At 36.7% G+C, this 22,282-nt stretch overlaps 1 protein-coding gene across 1 annotated transcript in view; it reads right to left on the reverse strand.

Moving 5' to 3' along the window:
• Positions 1 to 704: 704 nt before the first annotated feature.
• Positions 705 to 22,282, reverse strand: part of trim44 (tripartite motif containing 44) — a 68,558-nt gene continuing 46,980 nt past the window's right edge. Inside the window, exon 6 of the mRNA XM_015375735.1 lies at positions 705 to 3,588. Within this exon, the coding sequence (XP_015231221.1) occupies positions 3,504 to 3,588 (85 nt within the window). The 3' untranslated portion in view covers positions 705 to 3,503. The remainder of the gene's footprint in view (positions 3,589 to 22,282) is intronic.

Consider the following 22,282-nt stretch of genomic DNA (forward strand, 5'->3'; position numbering starts at 1 on the left):
GAGGTTTAAATGTGCCGGGTGTGGGTCAGATGAATACTAGACTGTGGACCCCTAGGTACTCCAGTTGAAGTCATTAGAGGATGCCAAATTGTCCGTTACCACCAGGGCAGCAAAGAGCGACGGCTAAACGTGTCTCCCTGAATCAATATGTTAGGGCCGGTTTCTCAATTATAGGCTGAGAAGACGTTCTTGGCAGGATGAAAGAGCTCAGGTAGAGAGCAGGTGGGACGCTAATGCGTGCCAGATGGCGTATTTCTTGAAGGTAAGAGAAAGAAGACGAACAGCAGAGATGCAAAGGCTTTCAGATTGAATTCTGGAGTTGATCAACATAACTTTTGGCTTATGTGGAGGCAAGAGTGTGGTATACATTTAAATGCACTTGCAGAGGGAGAGAGAGAGTGGCAGAAACCCCAAGGATCGCTCCAGCTCTCTCTTTCCCTAAACCTCCTATTCCCAGTCCTATCTGGAAGCGCTGCTGCTTTGAATTTTAATGAAGAAAGAACTTGAAATTCCCTACATCCTGAATTCTTCTTTAAGCCACTTCATCACTCTTCCTGTCTCCATCAATCATAGAAAAACCTTACATGGCTGGAAGGGGTTTTCGCTGATACCACTGACTTGCTTGACAAATGTTATTTTCTGCTGTTTTCGGACTTTTTGCATGTGACAAATAAAGCACAATAATGTTTCCTAAAATGGAAACAGAAATGTCATGTTCTATTCCCAGTATAAGAAGCAGGCTCTTTATTTATTGATTTAAAAACCAAAACAGACAAATTACAAGAGAAGGAAACAGACAATCAGACTCTTTCCTGATGTCAAAGTAAATATACAGAATAAGATTTTGTCGTTATTTTCCAAGAGGCCGTTAACTCCAACTATTCCCTTAAGTAGATCTACAACTTCAGTGCATCCATGAGCAGCACGACTATAGTAAAATCATTCTTGTAAAACCCATCCCACCTATCATTAATGACAGCACCTTGTTTCTGATTTTAAGACAACAAAATCAATCAAAATAAAAACAAACTGCTGATATGTACACAAAACTGTGGCAATGCATAATGAGTGATGTTTGCAACTCAGCAGGTCAAGGTAAAAGTGCAAACGCATCGCTGGAGGGCAATCCGTCATTCGCTGCAGACGGGTGGAGAGTACTGAGCCTTTACACTACAGTACACACAGAGCTGATAAATGCAGAGGGGCTGTTGTTGCACAGTTAAACACAAGTTTGATTTTATCTAATAAAAGACTCAGCAACATTTAACAATCAATATACATCAGAACATAACATGATTGTGATAAAATATCAGCTAAAAACAAGAGGAAGTGTAAACAAATCTAAAAAATCTTTTATATGCAGCAAATAGATAGGTGAAGGCCACAGTATGGTGGAAAACAACACACCATTTATTCTTTCCCTTATTCCAACCCAATAAAACCCTTATACACTGATGTGATAAAGCTGCAATATTCACTTAACCAGAAATGGGCAGTTTACCTTAATTAGGTCTAATAAATGCAAGAAATTAGGGAATATGATGCTATTTTATGGAGAGTTAATAAATGAGATGAAGAGACTGGAGTGAATATTGGTGGCAATCCTGTTTCCATAGCATTATTGTCAATATTTCCAAACTGCCAAATTTGTCTTTTTTTGTAAGCAAGGAAACAGAATCATCTTTCAGCCAAATGAGAAGCAGTGCACATCAACACTTAGTTACTTCAGTGACACTTTCTCTTATATATCAACTAAACCAGTAAAGCTGTGTTGGCTTTTAGAAAGTTTACCATCGTTAAAATCTTGGTATACTTTAATACTGGTGACCGGCCCGTGACTAGGGGCATATGCTTTGATGCATACAGCCCCAAATCAGATATTCACATACAATACACTGTATAAAAAGACACAGCCTTTTCAGAATCAGAATCAGAATCAGAAATACTTTATTAATACCAGAGGGAAATTACTGACTACCTGAAAGTATTTTTGTTGTTTACTTTGAAATATAGGAAGGAGGAAAGATGACTATAGAGGAATATAGATGCACTAAAGCAACAATCAATTAAAAGCTTGACTAAAATGCGTCTTCCAAATAGACATTAGGTGTGTTTCCATTAATACTTACAATAATTCTCAATAGTTTTTATATTTTACAAAACTGCAATGGAAACACTTTTTTTCCGCATAACTCGAGTCACATGATCTATAATTGGACCTTACTGCGTTGTATTAAGAAGACTGGAAATAGCTAGAGCCCAATAGAGCTGAGGCTAAGATACGGATATATCTACAATAAAGGCGCAATTTTGTTTTCAAAATTATCACATTAATAAAAATATTCATTTGCAATTTTAATTGTATTTATTATTTAATAAAAATACCGCAATTTCAAAATTGGACATAGTTTTGCTGACAATTGTGAAAGGAAACAGCTAATGACCCTCATCACAGTACCAAATACCTAATAAAGCGTATTAGGAAGAATAAAGTCAGCGGCCATCGCAAAGCCCCATTTTAGTACCAAAACAAACAAGCCAGAAATAAAGCAAGCAGGAAAAAAGCAAGAAGCAAAATAAAACAAACTCCTTTAGATCAGTTCTATAAGGAGGAATGGGCCAAAAATCCACCGAACTATTGTGAAAATGGAAACCCAAAACATCTGGCCATAGTCATACAGTTTAAGGCGCGCTCTGCAACATTTTAAAAAGCTTTGTGCAATTTAAATTCAAAGATGATACTAAATATTTTAGTTATCAGTATGTAAATATCTGATCCTAACTTTAAATGGATGATTTTTGTAATTCCTTCACCTTTAGTTCAGTTATTAATGAAATTGCAGCACAACTTTAAATCTGTTCTTTTTTATATTGTACAGTTCTTGAAGAAAAAAACAGATAAACAAAAAAGAAAAGAACAAAAACACCCCCAGCAGATCTGGTGTGATTAAATGTGACCAGTCTTCAAAGAAAACTTCAAACTGGTTTTGGCCAAACAACGCCTGATCAGTGCAACTGTAGATGTAATATCATCTCTAGAAAAGATATAAGGCAGAACGGCAGAGTCTAAACAGAATTTTATTCCAAATAAATGATTATAAATCACTGTTTTATACTTTTGTTTTTCTGACATCTGTGGAGCTTAACAGATGCTCTGCACAGCTGCCTGCCAAAGCTCCTCTCTAAGTCAGCCAGGCCCCCAGTAAGATCTGAGAGGCTGTGGAAATTGAGCCTGATTGTAATTGATAGCACATTACTTGACTGCTTCAATTAAAGAAAGTTTGTAGCAAGTGAGGAATTAATAAAGTTTGAATGTGGAAAAGATGTGGCCATCCATATTTGTCCCTGCAGCCTCCTTTGAAGGTCTCCGGCAGAGAAGGAGAGGGAGGTACAGAAAATGACTGACAGAGAAGAGGCTGGCCAGATGTCTCCACTGGTCTGACGGTGGGGTGAAGCAGATCGTGAAGGGCAGGTGGATGCATGAGGAGTCTGGTCTGCTCCACTCACGGGGCGTGGTCCATAGATGGTCCAGAATCATTGTCTTCAAGGTCCCTCGGGTCCATGGGGTTTGCCCTTGGCTCTGGCACTCTGGAAGACCAAAAACAAAACAGATAAACATCAAATAGGTAGCAGTACTACTGCTGTGTTTTCCCTTCTTTCTTTCACAACAACCTGCATGTGGCACAAACACAAACTCAAGCTCCATGCAGACAAATTATGGAAATATAATAAACCTTTGCGAAATGTAATCAGCTTCAATCAAGCGTTGCCTTAAGTAGAAATCATTCATTCAGCCACTGTTATATTAGTGCGACAGAGACAAAGTGATAGCTGAATTGCAGGGACCTGTGGAAGTCTGAGCCGGGCTGATAGATTCAATTTCACTTCAGACAGGCTACACTAATCATATGCTCTAATTGGACAGTGCAGTGAGGGCAGCAGAGCCCTGCTGCTCCATGAAAGGTAACTCCTAGAATTTCTCTTTTCCAGTCATTTTATATATATACAATTATAGCAGTATATTCTACCTTCAAAAGGCTGCATGTCAGCAGCGTTTTCTAAACGCTTTCCAATTCACACTATGACTGCAGTGCTGTTAAGGGAAATTATATTGAGAAAAATTCTAGTAAGATGCCATTCAGTGGTAAATTTCCAAATGTTTTTACAGCTTTTAGACAGTTACTTTTTAAGTAATCTGTAAAGTCTAAAAGGATGAACCCCATGGAACACAATTTAGGAGAAGGCTGGATTGCTAAAAGGGTTTTTTAAGTGCTGCTCTCTGAGTAATCCTGTTTCTCATATATCTACAAGCAGGGAAAAAAAGATTTTTCTGTCCCATCATTTATTATACATTTCGACGGAGCAACCAATGTAGCCTACAATCAAAATCTCAAGAGAAGAGCAGCGTATGCAGGAATGCTGAATAGCACTCCTATAAGAATAATCCTTCAAATTTCCATACAATTTTTATTTCGCCAGAGGTCAGGCACTTTCAGGTGTTATTAAATCTGAAGAATGAAAAAAAGTACAGTATTCTGCTTAAACTTCTTGACATACAAACACAAAGCTCAATATATTTACCAAGAAAAACATTATGTGGATTTGCAGTTACATCTAAAATGTGTGTTGATAGTTATAATCAGGTTTTTTTCTGCCAGCTATAAATAGAGCTATACCAGAACAAGTCCTGGTTCTCAAGGATTTATTTGTCTGGACTTTGACTACAGGTAGGCCATTTAATTGTATGTATATGCTTTGATCTAACTAGGCCATTGTAGGTCTGGTTTTATTTTTAAAGCTCCATCCATGTTTCTATGACCTCTAAGCAGCCCGACTGCCTTTTCCGACCAGATTAATCCACACAGGAGGATGCTGCCACTGTCTTTTATGATAGTGTTTCCAATGGAATAATTCTCTGCATGTTGGACTCTTTCAACAAGACCTCTCTTTGTCGCTTTAATATTAATTTTTCTACTGAATGATTAGTTGAAAAGTGCTCTGTGAAATGTCCATGACATCCAAGTGCTCTGTGAAACTGTGGGGCTGATTTAATAATCTGAATTTAAGCAGGAATTAGTATATTTCAGCATTGACTGCCTCACTGTGGGTCAAACAATACATTCAAATTCAAATACATTCATTCCTGTTGACTTATAAATGCCTAAATGGCCTTGCACCCTTATGTCTCTCCAATCTAATCCAGCCATATGTTTGTCCTCAGGCACTCAGCTGTTTAGAGGAGATTGGGCTTTTTTTTTTAGAACAAACCTACCTTTGATTTTTTTCTTTAAACCGTAACCAGGTTCCCTGAGTTCTATCATAATGTGAGCATCTATTTTTCAGTTTCATGTTTTTTCTTCTGATGTTTCAAGTTAACCGGTTTAATTGTTTTTCCTGTAACCTGCACCTTTGCCTTTTCTAGCTCAGCCTTTGTGCTTTATGAATTAAGACAAAGTTATTCACTTTCCAATAAAAATGTTAAGTTATATCCACATAAAGGATAAAACAGTGTATAATCATCTCCAAGAATACAAATAAAAAATTTAGAAGGCTGTGATCCTTATCTTGGCAATGTTGCAACTTAGACTCTCATCCATTAGGTTCATTTTTTTTTTTTTTTTACTTTTTAAAACTCAAAGCAAAAAGCAGCTCAGAAAAATCTGCTTTGAGTTGATCCTCAGTCTCCCTCACAGCTGTCGGAGGTGACGTTTTTGGTAAAACCCTAGCAAATGTGTGGGCGAACAGCAATTATTTTTTGAATCTCATAACAAATCAGTTCCTTTTTCCTTTGGGGGAGAAAAAAATAAATTACACATAGAGCCGTATGGTGAAACCTAGAGCTAAACAACAACATTTAAGCAGTCTTTCCTAAGCCTTTGGATGCAGGGATGAAAGAACTTTCTGTAATTCTCACAAGAAAAATGACTTTTATGTGAGACTAAAGCTGTAAGTTTGATAGGTAGAGGGAAAGAAAGGAGCTTTACAACAAAGTGTCAGTCAATGCCTGATAAACCTCTTTCAAGCTCGACTCGCTTTCTGTGTCTGTTCATTTTCTCCCTCCTAAATAAAAGCCAATTTCCCTCTGTGTGTGCATGCGTGTGTCCCAAAGACTGGGTTCCTTCCCTCTATGACTTATTCATGAGCTTTAATGCAGTCGATGTTTTATTGATCAGGAACCATCATTGCCTCCTCCTCCTAATGTGACCATGGCCCGTGGAAAAAGAGGAGGGCTGATGGCTGGGAGGCTGACCGAAAAACTGGCCGGGCTTTACTGAAACATACCTGATGCCCTCCAGGCTGATGGATGGGCGGCAACAACTGTGTGTAGAAAATCTGGGAAACTGCGAATGTGTGGGATATGGAATTAGTAAAATATAAGGGTTTCAATAGGTCTGATCGAGTGCAGGAAAGCTAATCTTACTAATGCCTCCCCTTCAGGCGAAACAGAATTGCTTCTCTAAATGCCCTGGGAGAAACACATCGCTCATGGGAGAAAACCTTGAGCTCATGGTACAGAAAACAAAGGGTAGAAGCGGGCATGTTGCCGCCTAGACTTTGACTTTTGTCTCCATCTTTCTATTTTCAATTTGGCCTCTACTCTGTCGAGCTCGCTGGAAAAGAGAGAATGGATGGGTGCTTGCCCTGATTAAGTTTAAATTCCCCATTCTTGGGTGAGAAGATGCAGTGCTCTTAAGTCATCATCCGGAAACCCTCCTATCAGGCTGTGCCAGCCAAGCAGGCTCAATCCAGCCTCATTGCCATATGAATAATCATACTGCAGTAGCTTGGATGTGCTTTATGAGCCTCTGAGGTGCGTGCGCATGTGTATATGTGTACAAAGATGAAGAGATGAAAAAAAGGAGGAGTTGAAGAGCAAACTTGGAATTGCCCTTAGGGGAGTGAGGTTTTTCTTGATTAAGCAAGGAAGTTAAACGAGAATAAGGCCATGTACATAAACCCCATGGCAATCCTCCGGAGGGAAAAATAACTATTCCAATTTGCATTCCCAGACAGTAGTGATGCCATCTTATGCATATTCCATCACATAGAAAGGCTGAGCCCGTCCCTTTAAGCCCAGAGGCCTTATGAAGTTTTTTTTTAATGAGAAGATCCTTGGTGGTTACTGAAAGAGCCCAAGAGAGCAGAATTTTATCCTCATGTTCCTGATAAGCAATGCACTATGCTTACGACTAGGGGTGCAAATCACACCCATCATGGCGATCCAATTCAGTATCAATTTCCTGAAGAAACGATTCGATTATTTACGATACTTAAAAATACACCACGATACGATTCGATTTGATTAATTGGTTAATTTTCTTTTTTACCTTACAGACTAGAAAATGTTTCAAATTTGAAATAAATCAATGAAAGCTGTAATATCGTTATGCATTTTATTTACGAAACAGCAAATAACAGAAATAGCAAAGTTGTACTCAGCCTAGGCCAATGAAAACCTTGTTTACTGAAAAATAATAATGCCCCTGTGTTATAGATTCTGAAAGCACTTGCATCAAAAAATACTGCAAGCTAAAGGTAGAGGATAGTGGCTAAAGGAAGTGAGGTAGGAGGACAAAATAAGTTAAGAACCACCGCAGCACAGGAGTCAGAATAACATCCAGGAGCAAATGGATAAAAATAGACGGGAGGAATAAAAAACATGAATCAATTGCTGTTGGATCGATACAAAACGATTATTATCTACACCCCTACTTACATACCTACGAGACTGCAACATTATGAAAAAGTAAATAAATTAATAAACAAAATGATAAAAATGAGAGATGAATTCCAACAAATGGTTGTTTCTGGATTTTCAGCTTGATTTGCACAAAACTAAGGACCTGCTGGTAAAATATGGAACCTCTGATCTTTATCGGATCAGCAAACACAAAGATTCAAAGTTGGCGATTTTCAGTATCAATAAGATAAAAGCACAGAGGGAAAAGGAAACTTTACTTTGTCCAAAATGTCCGAAGTTCAATCATGCGTAACAAAGTGGAAGAGAGCAAGACAAGCAGTTAACAGTCATGAAATATTATATTAAAATAACAACAACAAAAAAAACATGTTATCCTGGCTGTTGCAGCTGCTTAAAATTTTACATTCAGGAAGAATCTAAAGCTACTTCTCCCTGAAAGTTGGATCCCCAGCTATACCAGCTACGTTTAGCTCTAAATATTTTTAAATTTCTCAGACTAGCTTCCAAGCATGGCTGTATCCTCCTCATAACAGATCAAAGACCTTCTGATGAGATTAGAGCTGATGTCAGAATGAAGCATGTCTTGATTCTTACAACATAGATTGCAGGAAAAAGGTAAAAAGTGCTGAACTCAAGGATCTGAAACTTAACAATAACTCAGCTCAAGATAACAGTTAGGAAAGGTCAGAAAAAGGACAAAAAATACTTTTACATTATACATTTTACATTTGCCTTAGATGTTAAGGTTTTTCAGTCTGCTTCCTTCTGTAAGCTTCATCTGTTTACTTTGCAAAACCTTTATAATATACAATTATAGAAGGAGTTTTTGCCGTGTCATAGTAAAAAGAAATGACAATGCCTAATGATAAGAAAAAACTCCATTAAGACCTCACAGTGATAGGTGGCTGAGTGGGCACAGGTGCAACAATATATGGAGGTTTGACAGGTGGATGACAGAAAGAATCAGTCACACTTTAGATTTTATTACAGAAACTGTTTCTGTCAAACCACTGGGTACAGGGCTTACATCCGATTCAACAGCCCCAGAGATATTTGCAATTATTTTCATGTTTTGCTAAGACTTGGATCCTCAAACTTATGTCTGCAAAGTCCGTTGAAGCCTGTGGCTTTGAAATGTGATGGTGGTGATGCTTAAGGTTTCCCTGTATACGAATACATTTGCACAAAGCAGACTCATGGGGATTCATGCCTAGGGGAAGAAAATCACCAAAACAATGTTCTTCCACCCGTAGATGTGAGAAAATCTTAAAGCGGAGCCAAAATTCCCTTGGCATTTATGACAAATCTGTGATAAAAAATAAAAAAAAAGCCTCCATGTATATGGCAACGCCCTAAGTGAACTACACAGCACTCGCTAAAACTCAGAGTTAAAAGCTGGTCTGCAAAGAGTTTTTTGTACCAGCAAATAGCTGTTGAGCCCCATTATTTCGGAAATGGGCATTAAGGATGGCAAACATTAAAAAAAGTACAGGTTTTATCATCTAAAATGACATCCAAATAATTTTAAACCAATTCTATCCTCTAGGAAGGAAGGTAAACAAAGCACTTTGGAAAAGACTGGTGTCAATTTTCTATGACTTCATTGGGAATAATTATTTGATATTAGAGGTGGCAGGATATGATACCGGAAATGTATAAAATGCTTCTTAAAGGGCTGCTGCTTACTGTCTGACGAAGCGAGCAGGAAGGTACCTTCATATCCTTGCAAAATCTCGGGTCTGAGTAAGATAACATTTCTGTAAAAGCTGTTTTTTTGTTATAAAGTATTATTTAAAGCATTTGCTCCGCTTTATCTCTTCTCAGGAAAAGTGTCAGGAGAGAAAGTTTAAAGATGTTAACACGTACAAGGCTTTCTTGTACCTGTATCCTAGGTAAGTAGAACAAAGCCTTCCATAAGCAGTTGCAGCAATGAGTTGTGGGAAACCCCCTGCTTGCACAGCACTGTTAAAAAATGCTGATGGATTTTCATTAGCAGTACGCCATCCACCATCATCTCAGGACCGCTACTATAAAAACCCAAAGGCTCCTTGATATGACTCATCTAGCTTCCATATGGAAAGATACCAACATGCATTACAGGCTGCTCTGTCAGTTTTAGCTCATAGGGAAATATAGGGCACATACTGCAAGCTTAGATTTAAAGAAGTGGGTGAAGTGAATTTCCCAGGATATGGCATCACTCTTCTTTATAGAAATCTTTTCACCTCTGAACTGTTAGATATTTTTATTCAATTTTACCTCCTAGTAGCATCTTGTTTTGCCAGAAATATTTGCCATTTATAAGGACTTTTGTGAGCAAGCCATTATTTTAAACATATCAAGGACTTCAACCGCAGCAGAGTGGCAGAAGTGAGGCAGTCATATCATCAGTACAATGGGGTCCTCTTACTGAAATAGAGATAATAAGTCTTACTCAAAAATATAAGGACTGAAGCAGGCAGAGACAAAGCAGGGACTCAAACCACCAAACAGGACACACCTCTACATTTTGAGGTTCCAGCACCCCACAGCTCCTCACCATAATAATTCGTAGTATTAAATATAAATTAATAGTTCTGGTTAATCATTAAAAGGGTTTTAAATTCAGTAAATGGAATCACCAAAACAAATTTAACTCTCTGGTCAAAGTTGATGACCAATTGCAAAATCTGACCCTCCATTCTAGCTTTACCAGACCTTAAAAGCCACAAAAGGCATAGCATGTCATAAAGTAAAAACAAATGCTCTTTTAAAGGAAACAAATGGAGTGAAGCCATAATACCATAGGAGCGCACTTCTTGTGACTGAAATTATAATTTAAAAATGTTTTTTTTATGTCAGCAACCAACTATTTTAAAGACTTGATGCTGTTTACAAAGTGTCCGATCTTAAAATGAGTTTGACATCCCTGTTCTACACGATAAAGCTAACATCTAATTTCTCCTTAACTTGCACATTTCTTGCTCTAATTTCTGAAAACATTATGCATCACCAAAGGATTTCTAACAATCAGTTAAACTGAGGATTTCTTAAAGACATACATCTCCGCACAGCATTTAATAAACATAGCAGTGCTTGTAGAGTTTATCATACTGATTTCAGAACACCATGCAGCATAAAAAAAAGCACTTGGAAAAATGGATAATGACCTACTGAAGGATGCAGATGGGATAGGAGCCTTTTATAGACTTTGTAGGGGCCACCCTCAGTGTGACATGTAAATATTTTTACCTTCTTTAAACAGAGCTTCCAACAGGTTATCTATCTTCTTGCTGTGTACCACAGGGATCAGCCAAAAGTCCTTTTTTTCCACCATTTAACCAGATCCATCTCTCTTAAACACATTATAAACATGGAGATTGTTCTTCAGATAACTGGTTAATAAGGAAAATGGTGCAAAAAAGCTGTGTTATTAAAGTTAAAAGATTTTTGAAGCTGTTGAATTCAATACATCCTTAGCAGCCCTATCCTTCTGCAACTAGGGTTAGGTCTTTTGTTTCTAGGACAGCGATATGTTCAGTTACGTCACTAAATTATGTTAAATCCTTAGAAAATTTCAATACTTTTATGCCTTAAAAGGGTCTTAATACGTTTTCAAGGTATGCAGAAGAAAAGAAAAAACAAGAAAAACGTCAGTTGGAGGAGACACAGAGCCAGTAGATGTTTAATATGACCCTCCATGTCCCCTCCAGCTCATTCATCAGAGCAAAATGGGAAGGCAAACAAAGATAAATAAAATTTGTAATCCACATACACAGCCTGAAGCAGAAGCTTTTCAAACTTCTAGATACTGTGTGTGATCGTTTCAAAGTTCAGGGAATGAAACATGGTTAAAAACACACTATTCAAAGATTGCATGAGGCAAACTCCACAGATACGTGATATGTTAGGGATGGTCTCCCATCAGGAGGGTCAATGCACAATGAGCCAGAAAATGTCACTGACTTTGAATAAAGCAGCGTGCTGATGCTCAGCCAATCAGAATAATCACATAGCTTTGTCTGTGTTGCAGGAAGCGTAAGTCGTTAGATGAATACTTCATCCCTTCATAAACAGGATTCTGCCTCATTCTGACATAGGTATCTGCTGTTAATCACGGAGAGAAAAAGAAGTGACATTTAGATAAAAACCCTTAGCAACAGCGAAGACAGTCTTATATTAGCTCATTAGGGGATTTTACAATTTCTGTGGCCGGGGGGACTGTTGGGAATCTAATGGAGGGGAACTGTAGCAATGTTTTCCATGCATCCTAATAATAAAGCTGCTCTATAATATAAGTATAAAATGGACCAGAACGGGAGGAAAAGATTCGCATTGTCCCTAGCTTTAGGGCAGAATAAGAATGAGGGCTTCATTCCTGAAAGCCTCTATCCACCATGGGGCCTTTTAACCTGTCAACAATCCCCAATCATTCTGAATATCACACTCTTATATGCAAAGGACCCACTCCCATTTCCTTCAGCCATTATACTATGGGTTGCAAATTACATGGCAATATAAGACATTAAGGAGATTCCTTAAAGGGTAGCGCAGACAAGATAATGAAATCCCTTTCATGGTTCCCCTATGAATAACAAAGGGATAGAGTAAGACAGATGTTGGACATAGCTGCTAACAAGACAATATTTGTGTAATGGTGCCCTGTAGTGCAACTGGCCAATAAGAGACACCAGGAAGTCCAGTCTGACATGTGACAAGTTGGACCATGTTTTAACCAGAATAATGCTCTTAAATTCTCTCAAATAAAACACTTGGTAAAACTATTTGGCTACGAAAGGACTTAAAATAGCCAGACATAAAGATCAGAAGCCGAAACAGTGATGCAGGATTAGCATGCATGCCACCTAAAATCTGCTGTCCATTAAATAAGTAGTTTTTCATAGAAATGCTGAACACACCGATGCTGTGGTTACTCTTGTTATTCGAGGCTTTGTGCAGAAACAAACAGGCAAAAAATACAAAATAAAAATTTGCCTCTTGGCTGTATCAGATATTTTTCTTATTTGATCATATCTATGATTAATGATAGTTAATAATTAGTCTAATGCTTCTATTTGGATTGCTCCAGACGATAAATGTAAAATCAACAGGACACTGTTCAATTAATGTTAAAGTTAGTTTTCGCCAACAAACATAATATAGTCCTGCTTTTAAAGCTTTTGAAGCTAATTTATCCTTTAAAGCATTTGCATCTTGAGACAGACACTCATGGTTGAAGAGAAAGAAAACGTGTATATATATATATATATTTCATTTTCATTTCTTCTATACTGAATTATTTATAATGACAGGGTGGCATCTGTGGTCTGTTTTACACTTGAAGTAATATCGAACACTTTAAGGCAGCGGTCTCTATTCTGCCCTGTATGCTTTAGATGTGTCTCTGCTCCAGCAAACCTGAATCAAATTATTACATGATCTCCTCAGACGCCATCAGGGGCTGCAGAGGCCTGTTAACCACCCATTTATTTAAGTTAGAAGTGTGGTGGCAGCTGCTGGTGTTGAAGACCCCTGCTTTAAGGCACTGGAATTTATAGATATGTTAAAACCCTTAAAATAATACAAGGTATTCCTTCTTTTATCAAAACTGTTTCTGGAAATATGGCAAATTAAAATAGCCTCGAAAAATAGAAGTAGGAATATAAAGTTGTATCCGCAGCAAAGGGGAAGGGAAATTGAATTTCTAGATGAAAGAATGCTCAATATATTCTTTCTCTATACCTTTTCTAATAACATTTTTAGATTATATTGCTACAGTGGCTACTGCTTTCTAAAACATGATGTGGACTGAATCAAAGATAAAAAATATTCACATTAAAGCATCTGAGAGTCCATCTAAACCTCTGTTTTCTGTCTGCTTTTATAAAAAATGCATTGATTGTTTTACTCCACGGTTCTTTTTTTAATATTGAATCCAGTGGCCTAATTTAATTGCAAAAGAAAAAAAAAAACTTTAAAAAGAAGCAGAATAATTGCCAGTTTGGAATACAGAGGTTCTTGCTTGACTGGCAAGAGGTGATGAAAGATTCAACAAGCTATGGAAGGCATTTTGTTTGAGCTTGCGGAATAATGGAGCAAATAATAGAAATAGATTAAATAAGAGAGATTTAATGATTCAAACATTTGATAACTAAATAATTTGGTACCATTTATTTTGGTTATTTTTTATGCAAGTCTTTTCCCTACTGGCATTAAAATGCAAATTAATTTGAGGAAGAGCTAAATGTACCAATGGATCTATTTGTTTTGTTATTGTGAAGAGTATTTTTTTTCCTAAAACTTTGCAAGCAAATATTTAGGTGACAAGAGAAAACATAGTAAGCCTGCTTCCATGGATAGGTGATAGGGGAGTTCAGGGGTATAAAATAGATGAAAGGCAGTCCAAACATTTTCTTCTAAAGAGTTAAAAAAAATCCCATTAAAACAGTGCACTTAATTTGATTAAATTAAATGAAGTGTGTTTTTGCAGGTTCACAGAAGTAAGCAAAGCAGAACGTTCTGTTTTTTACAGCACAAGGTAATAATCAATAAGAGCCATTGGTGTCCTTATTCTACCCTTTGCTCCAAGCTTCCTGCTTTCTCTTTTGCTTTAGTGACATTGCTGATAAATCATTTACTGCCTGAGACATTCAAAACAGTTTGTTACTGCATAAACCCAAGTTCATAAAGACCTTTTTTTTGTATCCCTGGCCTGTCCAATAGTCCAGGACTCACAAAGGCTGTTCCTACTGGTCTCATCTTCACAATCTGTCATGTGAACGCAGAGCTGGCTCAGTCCCAGGGGCAGACAGCCATTATGAAGACTGACTGGTCACAGCAGCGCCCACACATTTGGCTGGCAGAGCTACCTCCTGTTGCCTTTTTCAAACAATCACCCTCTCTAACAGCAGAGCGCTGACGCCTCCTTAATTAGAGACAGCTCGGGTACCCTCGACGCATTGTCCTGAAATCTAGAATGCTCTGGAGAAATTTTTAAATTAAAAGCCTCTTTATGCCAGGATTGGAGCAATGATACTAATCCTTTCCTGGTCTAGATTCTATGTGATTGGAGAGAGAGGGATATCATCAGATTATAAAGCCAGGGAGGACAGAAAAAAAAAGGCAGGGAAAAATATGCGTCTCTGTTCCAGTGAAAAGCAGACAGAGTTGGAGAACAGAATGGCTATTAGGCGAGCCTTCTGCGCACGCAAACTCCCCCACCCTTGCAACCATCATCCAATCTCTCGGTGTGAAGGACATCAAGACAACCGAGTCACCAGACCTTCACAGCTCTCATCTGACCAACGCATTATCTATCCTTCTGGTTTTTTGTTTTTTTTGTCTGGAGCATTTTAATTATTATAATTTAAATTACTCTCTGAAATTACACCAAAGAGACCCTTTGAATGAAAAATAATACATCTTTATTTCTGAAAGCATCTTTTTAAACAGCAACAATGTCAAAATATTTTACACACAAAAAAAAAAACTAATGGGAAGAAAGCATTTAAAGAGGAAGTAGTTCTCAAAGACTGCAGAGCTTTGGATAATGTTGAAAAACAGTAACCCCTCCCATTTTCATTTGATTCTAATGTGTCACCAGCTGATCACCAATCTAGCGTGAACAGACCTTGTATCAATGTTACTAAGATATGAGGCCATTAAGATATTTTGATATAAAGAGATGAAGTTTTACAATCAATTCTTTGGGATGCAGCAGATGGATTTTAATAGAAGGTAACATGCTCTCTTCTTTGTACATGTGTGAAAATTCTTGAAGCAGTATTTTAGTCATGAGTTTTTGAAGAAAATATTATATCCTTCCCTTTCTAATTTTTTTTTCAAAATAAAAAAAACGGTTCAGCAGTAACACCCTTGAATTTGTATCTTTACGATCTAACCGGTCTGGTAAATTTTCATCAATAGCATATCATCTGTGGACCATACAGGGGTAACCAGATGAAACTTTTTCATTTCTGAAACCATACAAAAACTTTGCTTTGATTTAGACTGAAACAATAACAGCACAAATTGTACATACTTTTAAATCTTATTTTGTAGAATGTGGAATGTTAGCAGTGGCTGGATCTGGTGATTTTACACAGAGAACGATTGTCAGTAAGGAAAGAGATGAGAAAAACTGACGCATTTTTTTTAACCAATTATAAAAACCTAAAAAGAAAGTGGATTCAGGAGGAGTGTTTCTATCAGTGTACTTTTATCAGAAACGCAGTTTGATATTTTTCAATACTTATTTTATGGGTGATATCAGACAAATTTGCAATATCGGACAAGAACATCCCTTGCACAAAAAGAAGATTGTCATATGTATTTATTAAAACTGCTGGAGATAACATATTAAGGTATTTCAAATCACAATCTATTCAATTGATTCATTCAGCAACAGAAAATTTGAATTTTCACTGCTCGATGCGCCACACCAACCAATCAGAGAAGCTGATCTGTAAGCTAGCTCCTAAAGCAGAGCACTATGATTACTCTGCTATAACTGCTTATTAACAACAAAATTACCTTAATATGTCAAAACCTACCAGCTAAATATGTTTGCTTTTAATATTCTGGTGATTGCAGTTTGTAGCACATATCTGGAAAAAATGCTAACATCTACTTCCAGCTGCCACAAAGAGTAGAGAAAAAAACCCCAAGAGGTGACCAGGATTGAGGCAGCTGCTGCAGGGGACTCCCAGTGACTGTGCATATATATAATTCTAAGTGCCTCTGACAGCAGAATAACATTTTAAGGCAGAATCATAATCTTGATGAACTGACTGCAGAGATGTTGTTTTGAGGTGGACCTTTTCACTTAAAAACATAAAATACTTTTTACCCACTTATATCAGCAAATATGTGCCTTTGAACACAGGAGCAGCACAGGCATCTGACGCATCTGGACGCACTTTACTGGACTATGTCTGACCTTAATGTGTACAACCATCAAAAATGAAGCAGCGGACCCTTTTTTGATGGCTTGCAGTATAAACATAGCATTACACTTTCTGATATTTTAATTAACCTGTGAAATATAATATTATACCTAAAAATGATCTAATTTCTTTGTTATGAAATTGAGTGACTCATTTATACCTAACAGTATTAACCATACAAAAGCCTGTTAAAATCTGCAAAAAAAAACAAAACACAAAAAACATTCATATTAGAATCTGCTGATGCAGCTATTCAGGCTTATAACTGTAACATAAAGTTGTTGCTTGGTTTTACAAGAGGAGGCCTGGTTGGATTCAACACTGCAGCACAGCGAAAAATATCTTTGGTGCTTAAAGGCTCCCCCAGTGCAGCCTGACAAATAAACCTTTATGTGCGCTAATGCATTCTGTAAAAGCATGAGCCATAAAAGCCTGCCTTTTTTCTGGAGGTCACAAACACCTATTAGATGTTCTGTCATTAGGGAACAGGAAGAGATTGCATATTTAGGATAAAACATATGTTAAAGATGGATTATCTGATAATTAGGAAGTGGATCTTATTGGTAAAAGTTTAAGGTAGATAAACTGATATTTATTGTGGCTGATTAATGTGTAAGTGCAAAATTCTTCAATATAAAATGAAAAGAAAAAAAATGAAAACAATTAAAAATAAATATTTTCCACAGCCCATCTTTGAAATGTCAGACAAAAATAAATTTTTGAAAATGTATCCCAAAACTCATATTACAGGCTTGGGGAACCTTAATTCTTACAATTTTCTCATATTTGACTATCGAATACTTTAAATCGACATAGCAACAGAGCTTTTGGTGAGCCTGCTGAATTAAACATGCCACCCGTTGCACTCTCCTGCCTCCCCCTCTTTGAGAATAACTAATCAGAAGGACAATGTGGGAAAGTAGGAGAGGCACAGCACTTTAGATGTTGTTGTTGCAGTGGTGTTCCTGTCTTCACTTGTGGAAGAGAAATAATCCAGCACTGTGCTTGTGTAAGGGAGACTCTAGATTCTGTGTTGACAGTTCATACCTTGAGCAATAGTTTTATAAGACACTGATTCATTGGCCTCAGGGTTCAGTCTCCTATTAGCTTTCTTTATCTCCACCCAGCTGAAATAAGACCTGTAATTCTTTCTGAAAGCTAAAGCAATCATCTATAGTATAAGCATATATGGGTGGGCATTTATATATCTGGGAATATGGCTAAAAAGTCCACGGATGCATGGGAAAATGTATCACTGAACCCCATTCTGACACACAGAAAGATAGTTTCTTTGCTCTTTTCATCTTTTCTCCAATTACCTGGTAGATGCAAGTGTGTGCTTGTATATTTTTTAGTTTTATGGAATAAACTATGCAAATATATGCCCAAAGGGACATCATTTGAAAGCATTTAATGTGTGTAAGCACTGTAAAATGATCCTCTGCAAAGAGATATTTAAGTGGAGTCCATAAGACCTTCTGCCATGTAGGTAAAACATGAGGATAGAAATAATTTCTACAAAAGGTGTTGGCAATCTTCCTTTAACCTAATGTCACAAGAGGAGCCTTTAATTTTGCAGCTATCTTTCTGGTATAAAATTATCTTTCAGTTACACCAAAGGTGAATTATGCTATTTCCTAAAAGTAAGTAAAGCTGATAAACTAGTGTACAGCTGGATATATCATATCTGCCTGGTTGTTATCACTGATATTTAACTGTCTGCAGAAAAAGATATTAATAATATACTCAAATCTAAAGGCCAAATAAAATGAAATCTGCAAATATTGATACAACAGTAAGTGAGACACTTCCACAACATACAAAAACAAACTGGTTTCATTCCATTTTAGCATTTATGTCAATAACTGCTGAAATAGGCTGATTTCTCTGGGTGGACCTGTCTGACCTCTATAGTGCCATGGCAGGGTCCAAAACAACACTATAGGGCAAAGATGGCCTATATATAGGGCAAATAACGCCTTAACTTCTGAATTACAGGCATTGCTGATCAGTTTTTGGCAGACCATCAATGCAGCAACCAGGATTATCAGCCATCTGGATGATTTGTCATAAATGTTTTCTCTTTTTTCCTCACATGTTGTATCGCCCCATTTTAGGGTTACCACTAGGACCGAAACAATTAATCATAAATCACGATTATTAAAATAATCGTTAACTAATTTAGTAATTGGTTAATTTTTAACTGGAGTACAGACTCTAAAACATACATTTAGATAACAGAGCAACCCACAGCAAATATATAAAAATGTTTTAAGATAAAAAAAAATATGCTTTTGTCTTTCAATATGCTCTTTCGAGAACACCTAAAGTGGAAAAGTTTTAGTTTGATCTGGTTTCACTTGTAAAAAAATCTTCAATAAGGTAGCTTTAGCTAGCTTTTAATAAAAAAAAAAAAAAAAAGACAGATTAATCGATTTGCAAAATACTCCTCAGTTACATCCCTAGTTACCACAGAAAGAAAATGACTCCCTACATGACTGGATGAGCATAGGAGAGAAGTGTTTGTATTCAGTGGTTGTCCAACCCATCACCAAACAAACCAGCTACTTATTTTTTTTTCCAAATCAGAATAAGAGTCAAACATAGTTCAGATTGTCAAAAAGTAACACCACTAAAAATCTCGTTAGAAACATTTTTGATGGATTGCAACACTTGATTATCTTTTGTAAGACAGGCTAGACAGCCAGATTAATGCTTTTTGTTCTTTCTGACAAGCAGTAATGTGATTTTAGGTTGAACTCACTCTCCTTTAGTTTTAAAACAATATTAATAATTTCTTTTGGATATGTCAAACCAATGTTCCTCTCATACCTGCATTAAAAATATATATAATAGTTTGCCAATAATAGTGAAGGCTAAATTATTCATATAAGTGAACACATGAGTTGTCTACACTGTTCTGTAGTATGCTTTTTTCTTTCAAACTTTGAGAGGAAATACTTTTTCCCCCACATATGAGACGGGAGAGAAGAAATTATAAGAGGAGCAGATAGAATTTGATGTCATGCCCACCACCCACTGAAAAAAATAAAATACAAACAACTAAAAGCACAAAGGGGATGGTGGAATCAGTGAACCACAGTGAAAGATTAGTTTGTTTTCCCTTTCTTACAACAAGTACAACACTTGTTTTCTACCCATAGGTCTGACTAAGAGACCTGAGGGACATTTGTCACGGCTCTTTTCTTTTCTGTTCTTTCAAAATGTTTTTTCTATGACAGTTTGATAAGGTTGAATGTACACTTAAGCCAAAAAGAGAAAAAAAGACACAAAAATAAAAAGGAAAACAAAACTGTAACACAAAAACATCCAACTAAGAATCTTTGCTACAGGTTAATCACATATGTGTTTTTATAGCAAGGGGTAACAATTATGGGACAGTGGGCTGTTATACTAACATGGCAATAGCTATGATCTTTTTCCAATGGTTCTCCTTATGCCAACACTTTACACAAGAATTTCCATAAAAAAGACAAAAAAAATGTATCGGTCAAAAACCTGTTATTTCAATCTTCAGCTCTTTTTCTGTCTAGTGAGAAAAAACTCTACAGACCATCTTTCACACCTAACAGATGTGATGCAAGGTTTCTGCAGAACATTAATGAACATAAAATTATGCATGCCGTTTTTGCCTTCATGAACTGTGACAGGGGAGTTTTTTCTTTTCAGACAGTCATGCACATTACTAAATTTGTGATTTTATCCACAAAGTATGAGTAAAACACCTGAAACAAAACACTCCAGTTTGATGTCGTTGCTAGAGTTGATATATCAAAAATCCTTCCTTTAGTTGATTCTTCTCCCATCTATTTATAAACCAAATCGTAAATAAAATTTTTTTTAAATTAATTGAGTCTGATATTTTTGCAAGGTTCCTATGAAAAAAAAAAAAAAAACACATTTTTTTGGATGCTCACCTCTCTTAAAAACATCCAAAGTATCCCAAAGCTTCTTCGATGACGGGTTTGTGTTAAAAGAATAAATTATTAAAAACCGGTGTCTGGTGTGTTTTGCAAAGTAGAATATTTTACCAAATAATCCCTGTGACTATCAATTGGCAGCCAAGGCATACTTAAAGGTTTAGAAGGGGGTATGATGGAATATAATCAGAATTTTACATCATTATTTCTTAATTCTTTTACCTAAGCACGGTCACATGCTAATGGTTTGACAGCAAAATACCCTGCAGACATTCTCATACTGACTACAAATAGAGCTCATTAATAATATAATGTGACAAGCAAGGTCAACCCAATGCTACAGCAACAGAGCTGCATCTTTGAAGATACAAAATTTCATGCAATGGTCATGGGATGAGAATACATACAGTATGTTATTCTGCTCCTGCTTTAGAGGGACATGATTATATTATATGTCTATTAAAAAAAGACCCCAAATAATTTCATCATGATTAATTAAGTTAATATACATTAAGTGATCATCCTGATAGTCCATTTTGAACATAAATAAAATTCCAGCACAGGGCTTGATGAGCAGCAAAAGCTGCATGGTAACAATTGATGTAGCTACTTGATAGAGCTTGAACTTCCTCTGATTCTTCAAGTAAAGCAAGAGCTTGCATGGTCGAAGGCCAACCAATATTATTTAAACCGATTTACGCAACTAAGTTCTAGTGAATCTTCCCCAGAGCCTGAAATCAGAACATAAAGCAGAAAGACAATTTCTGTTCCTGCCAAACAGAAACACATCTTCCAGGTAAGACATATTTCAATAGAAGACATATTTCAATAGAAGAAAAAAAGTCAAAGGCTAAAACCTTTTCATTGAAATGAATCCAAATTAAACTCGTTTAATTGCCGTTTTACCAATAAGTGCATTTTGATGTGCTGAATTAAATCTGATCTTATGCTTCTGGATTTTATCAGCTGTCAGAGAAACCTGCCTCAGAGTGAGCTACTTACAAGTAAATCAAAAAGCAACATCATGTGATTATTCCCTATTTAAACAAATTCTCTTTTTACTTTTTCTCACTTCCTGTGTAACTCGCAACAATCATTTTTGTACTACTGTGTTGCCTCAGACTTAAGCTTTTGTAAAATCTACAACAAAACAAACTGTTTTTTTTTTTTTTTTTCAAAGAAGGCCAAAAAACTGCTTCTGAGACACTTTGGTGATTTAGACAGAACAACTCCTGAGGTCAGAATGGCCTTTACCTATGATTTCAGGCAGAGAAAATTTGCCAATAGAAGCACAGGATCAAGAAACAAGACTCTTTAACACATATTCAACCGAATTCAAGGTCACTTATTCAAGAAGATTAGTTTTCTTACTCTGAGTCAATATGATTTTATACATTGCCTTTGAAAGTGTGATGCATATTGCTTAGACACCACAAGATATGGTCCAATTGAAGAGATAAAATGTTTACACCTGAAAGCTTAGTTGAGGTTCCCTGAGCTAATCCATTGTTGCCGTGTCTTGTAGAGTGTAGCCTTCTGAAATATTATTTGCCATGCTTTCTTTCATTTTTTTGTGCTTATCCCCTCTGAATTGCCAACCTGCCTCAGTTTCCTTCTTTTCAACTTTTCGTATTTTTCTCTTTCCTCCTCAGTAGTCTCCCCACATCTGCTTCGATGAAGCAGAAACGCATCTCTACAGGCTACACCCTCTTTTC

This window comes from Cyprinodon variegatus, unplaced genomic scaffold (genome assembly GCF_000732505.1).
Source record: "Cyprinodon variegatus isolate N-32 unplaced genomic scaffold, C_variegatus-1.0 Scaffold124, whole genome shotgun sequence".
NCBI classification, from domain to species: domain Eukaryota; kingdom Metazoa; phylum Chordata; class Actinopteri; order Cyprinodontiformes; family Cyprinodontidae; genus Cyprinodon; species Cyprinodon variegatus.